The sequence below is a fragment of the Myiozetetes cayanensis genome, unplaced genomic scaffold, assembly GCF_022539395.1.
Source record: "Myiozetetes cayanensis isolate MyiCay16 unplaced genomic scaffold, myiCay2020 scf3, whole genome shotgun sequence".
NCBI lineage: Eukaryota > Metazoa > Chordata > Aves > Passeriformes > Tyrannidae > Myiozetetes > Myiozetetes cayanensis.
Genome location: NW_026087521.1, coordinates 49,160,151 through 49,173,582, shown reverse-complemented (window position 1 = coordinate 49,173,582; position 13,432 = coordinate 49,160,151). Strand labels below are relative to the sequence as shown.

General features: G+C 39.6%; 1 protein-coding gene across 1 annotated transcript in view; it reads right to left on the bottom strand.

Moving 5' to 3' along the window:
- Positions 1 to 214: 214 nt before the first annotated feature.
- The window catches only part of UBN2 (ubinuclein 2), a 54,425-nt gene continuing 41,207 nt past the window's right edge, over positions 215 to 13,432 (bottom strand). Inside the window, exons 15-17 of the mRNA XM_050325280.1 lie at positions 11,237 to 11,483; positions 10,383 to 10,472; positions 215 to 9,412 (exon numbers count right to left, since the gene is read on the bottom strand). Coding sequence (XP_050181237.1) covers positions 9,363 to 9,412; positions 10,383 to 10,472; positions 11,237 to 11,483 — 387 coding nt within the window. The 3' untranslated portion in view covers positions 215 to 9,362. The remainder of the gene's footprint in view (positions 9,413 to 10,382; positions 10,473 to 11,236; positions 11,484 to 13,432) is intronic.

The following is a 13,432-nucleotide window of genomic DNA, read 5'->3' as shown; positions in this document are numbered from 1 at the left end:
TGGGCCGCGCGGGCCCCTGGGAGCCGGGGCGGGGCTGCTTCACAAGCACGGGCCCTGCCAGGGCAGCGCTCCCACCGGGACCCACCCGCTGGCAGCTTTAAAGCGCTGTTCCTCGCACCATCCCCATCCCCAAAACGGAAAAGCCCCAAGGGACGACCCTTCAAAGGAAACTTTTTTACATCTTTATTTTTGTGAGAAATCACAGAGACAGGACTAATATGTACATTCCTCTTTATTTAATACAGCACAGACACGTGACACATAAAAAAAGAAAAGTACACTCATGAAAAAGCCTGTCGCGGTCAGGGACAGGGAACAGCTACGCCAAATTGAGTAAGGCTCCTACTGCAGAACAGGGGTCTGCCGGCAAGGGTGGATCCCAGAGCAAAGTCTGCTGCCAAAAAAAAAGCTTTGCGCTCCTTTCAGGAAAGCAGAAAAGGGCAAGTCCCTTCCGGAACAGGTGAAGGCAGCATTACCTGCAAGGTGCAGGATACAAACCCCATCATTGTGTTTGGATCAAAACACTGATAAAATGAAATGCTCTCCAGTTATTCTTGCAGAGGGCCAATAGTCCTGACCTCTGAAAGCATTGGACTGCTCAGGGATAGCAAACCTGAGTACCTGGAAGGAGTGAAAACATCAAGTAGTCACACAGAAGAGAGTTAAAATTAGCCTCCCTGATAGAGTTCTGCTACCCACAACTGGAAACGTGCAGGGGAACAAACCAGCTTCCCAACTAACAAAAGACTAACAGCCATTAAACTGACCAGAACAATATACGTATTTGGAACTGACACAGCTTTTGTGGCAGCAGCTTCTTCCTTTTCCTGCCTCAGTTCAGGATGGAGATAAAGCAGGCACCAGTTCCTCTGGCAAAGAGCCTTACACACTTTTAAAAAATTAAAATACAAAAAAGGGAGACAGGTGTTATTTACAAAATCCATGGCTGGTACAGTACATCATTTTTAAGACACACTAAATGCTACAATCTTTCAGGTCCTGAGTTTATTACAAAAAAACCCCAACAACTCAAAACTTGTGTTCAGGTCCAGTTTTATATGGAGAGAGGAAAGAAACCACACATTTAAAACACAGTATCCCTTGAAGTTATTGGAACATACCTCCCTAAAAATTCCAAATGAAAGTGGTGCTAACCACGCAAATGTAGCTGCATTTGGTTGTTCAGGCTTGTTGTCACAAGAGGGGAGCATTTCACGGGGGAGTTTTCCTGGAAAGCTCATCAGGTAAACACAAGGCTGTTGAGATCCTCTCTCCATCACTAAGCCCTATGATCCAAAATGTGCGAGTATTAAAAGGAGGAAGGTGATCTTGTACAAATTTATGAAGGACTGAGTAAAACATCACAGGAATCACCAACTCAAACAGGTTTGCCATCTTGTAGTAACTGGGCATTCCTTTGTTTGAAGCCGAGGAATGCAAAGAATTCTCGCTGTGATTTAACGCTTGTTTATAAAAAAATAAACCTCACCAGCCTTTTGTTCTGAGCTCCCCAGTGAAAGGCAGCAAAACAGTTTCTCAGCCCTTCATTGTCTGGGGGATCATAGCAAGCCAGGTAGAGTTAAGCTGGCTACATCCAAACTTGCTAAAATATTTATATATAAAAGTGACACCAAACAAAGGATATGGAGGCCAAACTGCTGTTGAGGGGATGATTCCTACTGCCATTAGCTGTGCAGGGCATTCTTCATTGAGAGTCTTTTATCAGGCAGAACCTAAGGGACTTGCACCCACACCTGTTTTTCTCAATGAAATATTCTGAACATAGAGATTTTGTACCATCAGAAGTTACCGACCCAGATGCCCTTTTTATTATAAGCACCTGATCTTAAGCTAGAGAATGCCAACATTTTAAGGATTACTCATTAAATGCTTCTAACCCTTAGTAAAAGAAGACTACAAGAGACAAATCACATAACAAGAGTACTAGTTTAACTGCTAAAATATAGTGCTGCTCAGTAGACTTTTGGGGGTAAAAAGTAGCAGTTAATTTTGCCTTTTTTTTTTTTTTTTTAAACAGTAGTCCAAAAATAAAATTTCTCCATCTATTTCCAGTACAGATCTTGAGAACTATGCAAGAACATGGTACTAATTGCTACATGATGGAATCACCGGCAATAAAACACACACTACAGTTCTCATCTCTGAGCTAAATTGTTATTTGTAGTTACATACAACAAGACTAAAAGACCAGTGAGAAATACCTGGGGACTGTGATTTAGCTTTTACTTAGCTGATAATTCCCCATGTTTAGAAGCAACTTCATTTCAGTGAGAAACTAATTTAATTCACTTCTGATGCCGGAAAGAAACCTGGGATGTCTCATTAGTTTCTCCCCAAATCCAATCTGTACATCAAAAAACATTGCTGTGGCTTCTTAAACCAATTCTGAGAGCCGAATATTCTAAGAAACTCTCAGTCTAAAACCTGTCACAAGAGGTGATTTTACCTTCCCTCTAAAAGCAACTTCATGACACTTGACACTACGCATTGCATCAGTGAAAGGGTTTCTTTTTGAAAATACAATTCTTTTTCTTTATGTTAGCAAAAACGTTCTGCAGTACAGACATTCAAAAATATTCCATATTCTTTGGGTAAAATTTCAGTATGTGTTAAGAGGGGCAGCTAGGGAAAGGAATGCATGTAACACTGAAACACATATACTTATCTGCATAGTTGATATTAGTGACTACTAATCAAACTAAGGCTTTATCTGGAAAAAGCTGAGAACACAAGAAAGTTTCTTCCCCCACTCCTCTGGTGAAATCTGCTAAGTTTTAATGTAGCTCTGGCTGCCTCAGCAGCTACACGGTTTGGCCTACGATGGTGGCATCTCCTGACTGGTTTTGGTTGATTCTCCCCTGCTCTTTTTCTCTTGGTACTAGACAGCAGGAAAGATGACTGTCTGTCAATAAAACACTTCTGCACACATTACTAGGAAGAAAAAAAAAACATAAAAAACCTTTTTAGCATTGCACATGATAGGAGTCAAACATCAGTTCATCATGAAGAAAAACTTACTAGTTAATGGTTGTTATATAAGCAGGAAGTGACAGCAGGGGAAGAGATTGAAATACATTTCTAGATACAGAACATGGTGATGGCTGGTTTTTTTTTTTTCTCTCCCCAGAGTTGCTCTGTAGAATTATAGCTGTCAAAAATGGCTACAAAATACACACCTATATCCTTGACTACTGACAAGATCAGCACAGTGTTGTTTATGAGTGTGCAAAAACAGCTGGGGGGAATCTTTGTAACTCCCCAGTTCTGGGCCAGTTCCAGGCCCTACTGATCTCTCAGCATACCTCATAGCAGCAGCAGGGCTTTCTACAGACCCAAAAAGCTATTACAGCAGCAAGGGTTGAAATCAGGTCATAGAAAAAGGATGATGAAGCCACAGTGGAAGTTTCCACGAACAAAACGTTCCTCTACACAACGCTCATCTTTCCAGTGGCCCAGTAGTCATACATTTGGCTGCCTATTTTGGTAGTGATTTATTAAGCAGCACAGACTTTCACAACAGCTGCATTTGTTAGAAAAGACTGCAACACTCAGCCATCATCACCAGCTGTAGATTCCCACAGATCAGCCTAGGATAAAGAGCATGTGTGCCCAAAAGGAATTAAACAGTGACATAGGTGAGTGTGGCAAACTCCACTTAAGTAACTTCACTACTGCATCTAAAGAGATTTAGAAGCACCCTCAACTATCACTCCAACTGGCTGAGCTACCAGCAATAGTCCTATCTTTGACTGGCACCACTGAATTGGTAGGAGAAATCCGCCTATGGTCTAGTTTACGTAATGAGTTTAGTCAAACGCGAAGACCAGCCAAGAACTGAGTTAGGCTATTCTCTGCCACAGAGAACATGTCATATTTGCTATCATATTTTGCTTTCCAGTCTGGTTCTCCACTCATGAAGGACTTTTCATTCTGTTCCCATTCTGTAAATAAATGCTTCCTTTTCATACTGCAACTCAAAATTAGATCTTCCCCAGGGGAAGCACATCACAGAACTAGAACAGTGTAGTGATGGATACGCTTTTTACCTTCAGTTTAGCACTTGGTCAACAAGTGAATTGCTAATTTCATGTATTTTTGTTTATAATAATCATAAGTTAGACAGATCCTCAGCACAAAGGTGTTGAAATCACTAGATCATCTATTGCAGATAGCTAATTTTGTCAGAGAACAAGAAAACAAGCACAGACAGTATTATGAGGGTTCACCTGCAGCTAACAACAGAGTCATAAGAGAACAAATCATTAATAAAATCTCAATAAATTAAGAAGTACAACTGGAAAAGTATTTCATGGTGAGGAACTTAGGCAGCATGTGAAGCATAGCCACTTTAAATTCCATTAGCAGCTGCACTCTTGCAGGTTTTACCAAATTCCTTTTTACATATGATGGATGGTGCAAAGTGACAGCTTTGGTAAGTGTGAGAATCCTTGCACTGACCGGTGTCAAGCAGATGTGGCTAGCTGCACACAGGATGCCTTGCAGTTCATCTCAACTCAAACTTATGTCAAGCTCCTGTTTTAACTTTCTTTCCCCCACAGGTCCTTGGGGCCGTCAGCCACACATCTTTGCCTCAGTAATTGTGTGAAATGGTCCAGTAATTAATAAGGTTGCCAGACAAGGCCCGTAATGTTTTACTCATGACCTAATTAAGAAAAATGTAAAACCTTCAGAGAAAAATGCAAGAAGTTTCATTCCCATTAGCCATTTCCTTTCTCTCATGCACATTTACGCACACTCATGCACACACTCCTTTATTGTACTGCCATCTTTGCCCCAACGTTCACCATGAAGTAGTGTTTGACAGAGCCAGGAGGATGTAGGATGAACAGGTTTCAGGGATATTGCTGTGGATGTGTGTGTGTGCACGTGTGTGGGTGTGAGAGAGAAAGAATGCACAAGCACACAGAACCAACACCATGGTACAGCAGCATGAAGTTACACACATTACACACACTGGGTTGTTTGTTTGTTTTTTTTTTCTTTACAAAAGGGAAAAAAATAGTATAACAGCATAAAGCCATCTTGGCAAGCTTAAGATTTTCCTCCAAAATGCCTTCCAGCACTTCAGGATCTCTGAGAAAAGTTTAAAGAGGATAGGGAAATAAAATTAAAAAAAAAAAAAAAAAAAAGGCACTTAAACAAAGGACAAAGGCCTGAATCAAGTAAGTCATGGAGGGTAACAGCCATTTCACCAGAGCTTGGACCAATCAAAGTCTACCAAACTTTTTAAAAATTTCTATAAAATTAAAATTGCATAAAGTGTTAATTAATCAGTTGTTTACCTACTGCTTTTACCTTCTGGTTCATTATGGAAAAAAACCCCAACAAACCAAAACAACAAACAAGGCCAAACAAAAAGCAAGTGTCCCTTTAATGATTCCCCCCCCAGTTCAGCAAAAGATGAAACGTTGATGTGGGAGGGAGCCTTCCACAGTTTGGTTTGGCTGTAGGTTTTCCCTACCAAAAAAAAAAAAAAAAAAAAAAAAGAGAAAAAAAAATTTCCAAAACAAAAGCAGAAGAGGGACCACTGTGCTTTCACCAATTCACTCAAAACCAAAACAAAACCAGAACAAAACAAAAAACCCATCAACCCAAGCACCCCAACATTTCTAATCCATCTGTGGGCAAAAACTAATCAAAAGAAAACAAAAAACCCCAACCTGTAAACTAGATTAAAATTTGCTAATAAATACAGCCAAAAGTTCATTTTACGAATGTAGCAGCAAATGTGATAAAGTTAGTTGGAGTCCAAGATGACTCCCAGAGGGTTACTTGTTCGCACAACTGATGGCAGTTTGGGAGAGTTGCAAGGTTTCTCTGTTTTCACGTCCTCAAGGGTCTTGCACCAAGTGGAGAAGGAGTGTGGAGGAAGGGTCAGATGATGGGACTGCAGGAAGGAACAGGCTTTTAACACCTGTCCCACCCCTAAATCTGTGCATCAGACAACTTTGATCGGATTCAAACAAAAAGCAGAACCCAAGTAATTAAAAGTTACTTCTGATTAGCAGAAAACAGATGTGAAACCCACAGCATCCACACTTGTGACTTAGTTGATCAGTATTTAGTCATGTTTCTCAAATCAACAGAGAAGACTGGACAATGTGACCTAGGCCATTTGCATCTCCGAGTGGGAGAACACTGCAGTTCTAGTCCAAAGTATCAGGAAACTTTGCAGCCTGTTTTTCATTTAGCCTGTCTTCTTTCTTTGCAAGTGTCTCCAAGGATTTAAAATAGCTACCGCGACTTTAGGGACTTTGGATCATGTAGCAAATACTACCCAGACGGTTTTAACATCTAAAACCTATGTTTGAAGTTATTGCTTGCATTTGTTTGGGGCTTTCAGAGAGCTTGACATGTTAGCTCATATACAGTCCCCAAACCAAGTTCAGCCCTGCTGCCCGGAAAAGACAGCTATAGTTGGCTTTCTTATTGCTTGTGAATACTGAGGGTTTATTTAGTATGTACAACTACAGTTTATTTATTAACAAAGGCCCTTAAAAAGTAGTAAAAACCTGGGGGGAAATGTCTTCAGAAGAGCTGCTGTGCAGAAAATAGTAAAACATTAACCTAATTTTGCATTTGGATGCTGCAGCAAAGCTTTCCTTTCCCCATCCTGTCTATGCTACCTGCAAAGGTCTCTGGGAACCACCCTATTATTTGACTTGGCCTTGCAAAATTTAACCAGGGAGAACAGGGAACAGCAATGAAAGGGTCTACATACCCTATGTTGCTCATTCCAAAGAAGCTTAGGAGCATAATGACTGAAAAAAGTTACCTGCTGGGGGACTGTTTGAACTGAAGTCACAAACAACATATGGTCATCTTTATTCTCATCATCCTACTATTTATTTCCACAAGAAGTATTAGTTTGTTTCCTAAGGCTGAGAAGCTCAATAGGATACAGAGGCAGCACTGCTCCTACCCTTAAGATTTAGAGAGGATTACTCTTCAGCTGAAGATGAGGCATACTTCCAGGAAGAGAGGAACACTGAAAGGGAATTTGTGCTGTAGTTATAAAGGGCTCCAAGTCTCCCAGTCTAAAATTTCACTAAGTATGAAGACAAAAGATGGCAATTTGAATGAGATGCCTCGATGAAGAAAACATAGAAGAGGTAGAACTCTTAGGACAGGGTCTTTTAAATATATTGCTGCCCAATGGCTCACTGCTGCAACTCCCTTAGCTACATGCATTGTTAAAATTGTCAGGTTTGACACAGTTCAGAGAATTAACATCCTGCCAGAACCACTGGGCCTCAAAAAACAAAAGTTGTCTTCCTTCAAACCTTCCTGGAGAAAAGAAGGAAGAAAAAACAGATAAAGCTTGCATTCTAAATAGTTTATGGTATTTTGACAGAATTTGTGCTGTATTAAGAATGCCAGGGTCCACATAGCTGTATGTTTCAACTCTTAATAACCTTGATGGAGATGCAAGCTTATCTAATCAACACGCCACATACAAAACATCAGCGCTAGCTAAAAAGCATTTAATTGGCAGATGCTGTGGAGTGAAATTAATGAACTAATGCATCTTAATTCAATCTGTCTTTCACAGAAGTGTTGTGCAAAAACATTTATTGCTGAGCTCAACCCAACATTTTTATACTAAATACACAATATATATTATTTTAAATTTATGTATATATATTTATATAAAATTAAAATGAGCTCTAAATAGAAAAGAAATTGTTGTCTGATCTAAGAAAAATAAATCATATGTAAAAGAAACCTGCAAGCTCGAAATAATCTAGCAAAAAACATTGAAGATTAATTATTCATGGGTCAAAGTCGCTCTAAAAGGTGTGAGATAACCAGTAGTCTCTGGTTCAGTCTCAAGTCAAACTACTGGAAAAACTATTTACTAGGAATTTCAGCATCTCTGGTCAAAAGGAATGTTTCAGGGCTGAAGGAGAAGGGCATCCTACTACTTTATTTGCTCCTTTCCCCTATGACTTATTTAACTTTTTGCCATTCTCACCTTTTATCTGACAGCGCAAGGGACGCAATAGCAAAGTTCTGTCCTAGTGCTGAAAGTGCAACATGTGCTGGATACTTCCTAATCTTACACGTGAACCAGTTGATGTATTGCTATCAAAGAAAAAAAAAAAAAAACCAGCTCTGCAGTCTTGTGCTACCATGTAAGAAAAGAGTTCAGGTCAGACACTCCCCAGGCCAGCAGGGGCTGGAAATGCTGGAGACAACCCATTCAGCCCCCAGAAGAGAAGGCACCTCTGGTCGCTTTTGAACGACTCCTCTTTGGCTAATGCCTGAAGCAGTATTAACCTGACTCTGGAATAGGTCACAATCAGGCTTCTTTAACTAGCAAATCAGTATAATGGATGGCTTTTGGGAAGAGTTAGATGAAAGATGAAGATCGAGAATGAGCTAAGAACTGGTTGTTGTTTATGAAAGATATGAATAGAACATAACTTAATTTCAGTTGCAAATAAGCACAAGGCAGAGATGAAAGAAAGTTTAACAAATAGAAGGACCGAAACATTAGGATGCCTTTAAAAACAACATGTGGGAAAGAAATGCTAGTCTGACCAATCAAATGTGGGTTTCCTTTTCATGTAATGAAAAATTTTTCATCCCCTTCCTCCCTTAAATAAGAATTTTTGTACTTAAAAAAAAATAAAAATCAAACAAATAGTCTGCGTCTCGCATCTTGATGTACCAGGGGATCTGTTTTTGAAGACAATTCTCTAATGAGACTGCATATACCTGTAGGCTCCCTAAAGCCAAACAGCCTTGTAAAGCTGGAAAAATGCCCATTATCAGAAACTGCATTTGTGTAAAGGTTTAATTATAATGCAAAGTATCCCAGCACCACCTCTATTCTACGTAACCTTTGGTCCACAACCGTTTAATACACTCAGGACCTACATATAATCTTACCCTGGGCACTCTGGGCACTAATGAAGTGAATGATTCCGCCTTACACAATGAATGGAGAAACCTATTCTAGCTCCTCTCACGATTTCCACTTTTCATTGGACTTCACCCAGACAAAAATGTTGGTGCTGCTGTGGGTTTGACGATCAATTTCTTTTAAGAGCCAATCAGAGCAGATAAAAAACGTTGTTTCTTTAGGCAATATCAAACTATGACCAGTCTGCATGACCAGGAGGACCAGTCCTCCTTTTCCTTCTCTCTTTGATCAAGTATTGTTTTATTTTTCTTCTTCCTCTCACCACAGTGCTTAGGATCAGAATATGTAAACATCGACAGAAACAGCAGCCCTGTGACAATAAGCACTTTCCCAACTGGGCAGATTCTGTCAGCCAACCAGAACTGCTTCAGCTCCCTTGCTTGTCCAGAAGTCACTGGTTTTTCCGCTGTAACTTAGTGTCCCCTTTACTTTGGCCTCCATCTGCAGTTGAGAGACAGGAAAATAAAGAGAAGAATAAAAGCATGAGTGAATTTTTATTTTTGTATCTTACAGCACAAGAGACAGGAATTTGGCAGGTTCAAGCTTTAGCATCACTAGAAAGTACATTGTTTTTACAGAGTGGAAGACTTTGCATTTTCTCTGTAGTTCGTTTATTAGAAATAGCACTGTTGAAACCTGAGATATCAAGCTTCATTCCAAAACACCGCCCAATGTTTTGGTGCTGAGAACTCTCAGAACAACAGGAAGAATGCCCACCAAGCCACTGCCACCCTTCCCATTCCTTCTCCTGGCCCCCAGTGAACATGCTATAGGTGACAAAGGACTACACTCTAAACTTCACCTTCCAAAGCTTTCTAATACTTTGTCAGCTCTAAGCCTTACAAACAGGGAAAAAAAAGAGATATTCTGCTTCAAGTTTCTCTTCTTAATCGAAAGAGGCAATTATTGCAAGGATAAAATTCCTAGGGAAAGCAGATCCTCCATTAGGAAACCATCGTACCATTCACACATGTGAATACACTCTTACAAAAAATATGAAAAAGCTTTTATCTGGGAGGTCAGTTTTTGCCTTCAAAGGAAAAATGAAAATTGAGTGGAAAAAGACTTTATGCAGCCTCTAAACAATCATGTTAGCGTCCAGTAAGCAATATTCCTTTTTTCCTCACTAGTTGAATTTGTACACTTAAGTTTCTAGAACTGCTACAATAAAGTACTGGAATTTTTTTGAACTTCTTTTGTTCCTGATTTTGAAGAGAAATGGGGGGAAAAGCAATTCTTCAGGTTCCAAAAACAACTGCTACAACAGAGTGAGTACTGTCTTCTGCTACCAGAGTTTGTCCCTGTGTTATGTCTTCTCTAAACTAATTACCGCTGTACATTTTATTTCAGTCTATGGCAGAAATCGGACTTAAGTTAAAAATAAATACTAAGAAAAATACAATGTCTTTACCTGTGTAAGCTTGCTGCAAGTGAGCAGGCAGAGGTGAGTGAGACAGCGTCGCTGCATGCTGAGCACCTGGCTGTAAACCCTTCAGTAAGTCTGGGGGGAGGAAACGGAAAGCAAAGAAAAAATAAGTCTTGGTGAGAAAGGCCACCTTTGTGAAACAACATGTTCTTGTTTTTGTAATGTAGCTGTAGAAGGGGCTAATTTCCACAAATTACTAAAGATGTATCCCCACAACACAAAACAAGTATTGAGCTGATATTTGCTCTGATTCCAGCCATCAGAATGCTACAAGTCAACTACAGTTAATCAAAAGCCAGAGCAAGGACCATGCCTCACTATTGAGATTGCAACTCTTCATATTTCCTTCAGCACAAAGGCCAACAATTTATATGGGTTAAAAACATAAATAATTTCTTTTTAAGCACGCAGAAAAAATAAATGCCATCTTAGCTGATAGTTCCTCATAGAAGAGCTGTTTGTATCGGTGATTACTGAGCTAAGGATATTTTGATGGATTAGCATATTAAGTCTGTTATTTGTATTGTGACATTTGGAGACTTTTAAGCTATTCTCCTTTCTAAAGGTAAGGTATTAAAAGTTAACCCAAAAAAGCATGTTCAAACCTCAAAATATACTGTGAATATAACAATGAAGGTAAATTTACCCAAGCTGATTTATAACATTTAGGTAATTACGTAAAGAAAGTTTTCACCAGATAAGAGGTCACATTTACTTTCCTATAGGGATTTTCAAGAACCAAATTTGAGTGTCTCAGACCTTTATTGCTTCCCCTCTCGATTTTCATTTTAAGGATGCATCTTTCCTCATGGGACAGTGTGATAATTAACTCCACTCACTCTGAGTTAGGCTGTGGTGGAAAGCCGCTGAGGTAGATCCCGAGGTGGTTGTCGCTCCAGCTGTGTCCGTCCCAAAGCCAAGCAGCTCCAAGGGAAACTGGAAGGGCACAGTCACAGGAACAAGGCCACCCAGCATCCCAAAAGGAGTTAATGGTGCAGACGTCACGTTCTGACTGGTTACAGACAGGGGTGATGCCATGAGAGTCAGAGGTGAGGCGTTAGCCAGTAACGATGCTCCTGCTGTTGACTGTACAAAAAAAGCAATACTTCAAGATTCTTAAAGCTTTGAGTTGTATTCTCTAAGGATACAATAATCAGATATTCCCTGTTAAATGTTGCTCTGTTGAGAACTGTATTAAACTATTAATAAATATCCACTTGTCCACCTAGGTCTTCCCAGTGTTCATCTGCTAAGCAAGCACAATTATATCTGATTCAGACATGACAGTACAGTTTCTCTCTCATATTTTGCTCATCAGCCTTACAGGTAATTTCCTTGGTCTCCTTTCTAATTATGCACTGGGTCTACAGTCACAGTCTAGAGCAACATCTTCTATTAGATTAATGAAATTATCAGAGGTTGATCTGAAGTTCTTCAGATGTACACAGTATTACTCTCCCCTCTCCAAATCTGGGTCTTAACAGAACATTAACTTTATTTCTTAAGAGGTTGTTGAGAAGCATGACTTCTGAAAATTAGGATCCATACATAAGAATCTTCACACTTCAAGAAGTCAGGTTACCAAAATGCAGACATACATATGTATGTATACGTGTGCACGCACATGTCAGAGGAAAAGGCAAAGGAAAATAATCACTCTAGATATGTCAAAATCAACTTAAATTCACTATAGTTTAAAAATAAAAACACAGGATCAGCCAGAACATTCTAGCTACAACAGCTCCCAAATGGCAACTGTTCGTTGTCTATGCAATCTAGTAAAGTGCAACAAAATAAAAGCCATACAGTTGCGTTTTGCAATTTGTAAATGCCTGAAAACAGAAAAACAACTTTGTAAGGAGTTCTGCCAAGATCTTGCTTACTCTCTGAAAAAGGAGGAGAGAGAAGTACAGTGGTGAAAAGAGCTACAGAGCATGCCCTAAAAGAGCTGCAGTTCAGATGTTTTTATTTAACTCATGTACAGTATTTCATAAAAGGGTTCATCCCGCTCCTGTAGATCTGAGTCATTAAGATCCTTAAAAGTCTAAGCCAGATTCTGCTCACAAGTACTAATGGTAGGTAGAGCTTTTTATGGAAATCACATGTGTACTCTTTGGCTTTGTCTTCTTAAGATGTAACTTTCTTTGAAGCTTCAGCAGGTGTAAACTTCTATTCTGGTAAATAATTGTGTCAACCAGAAGTGGAAAGGAGGGAAACACTTCTTGGAAACTTCCTAGTTAGGAACATCTTTATTACCACGTGAAATCATCTAGTTTCAATGTAAGCAGACCAAGAGATTCTAATGAGCAACTCAGGTACCATTCTCATTTTCTGACTAACAGCATCTCAAATAGGAATTAAATCTCTAAGGCCTTAAAGGAAAAGAGATTGACTTTCAGTCTTATGTGAAGTTTTAAGAGGGGTAACTAACTCCTTGGTATGTTGTAGCTAACAAGTCTGGAACTCATTTAAGTTCATCAGCCAGCCATTAGACCTTTATGGCTAAATAAAGTCCTCTGTGATCACAAATATTTCCCCCTTCAGTGTACTTGGACCAGGAGGTAATTTGATTCTAATCTTTTCTTGCATGTACTCTACCAACTAAGCTTCAGTGTACACAGCACCAACAGCCTTATTCCATGGTTTATCTTCCTTGCACCATTCTTCCGAACCATTTCTAGCCTAAAGTAATTTCTGAAATGTCAACCCCCCATGCAGTAATTATTTTAGCAATACCATACACACTCAGTGTCTCTAGCTGATTTGCCCCTTTCTATACAACAACACACCTTATTTTGCTATTATAGCATGGACTCACGTTACCACACACACCCCCTTCAGTGCTCTTCAATATCACTATGGCCAAAATGTATTTCATTACTCAGATGATCAGTGTTACTTGCCTTTAACTACAGGATGGTTTGCCAGAACTCACCGTCCAGCACAACACAGCTTACTTCCCTTGTCCATCATCTTTAAGCACTACCACACCCACTTCACGTTTTCTTCTACATCACAGTAATTGTATTCACTGG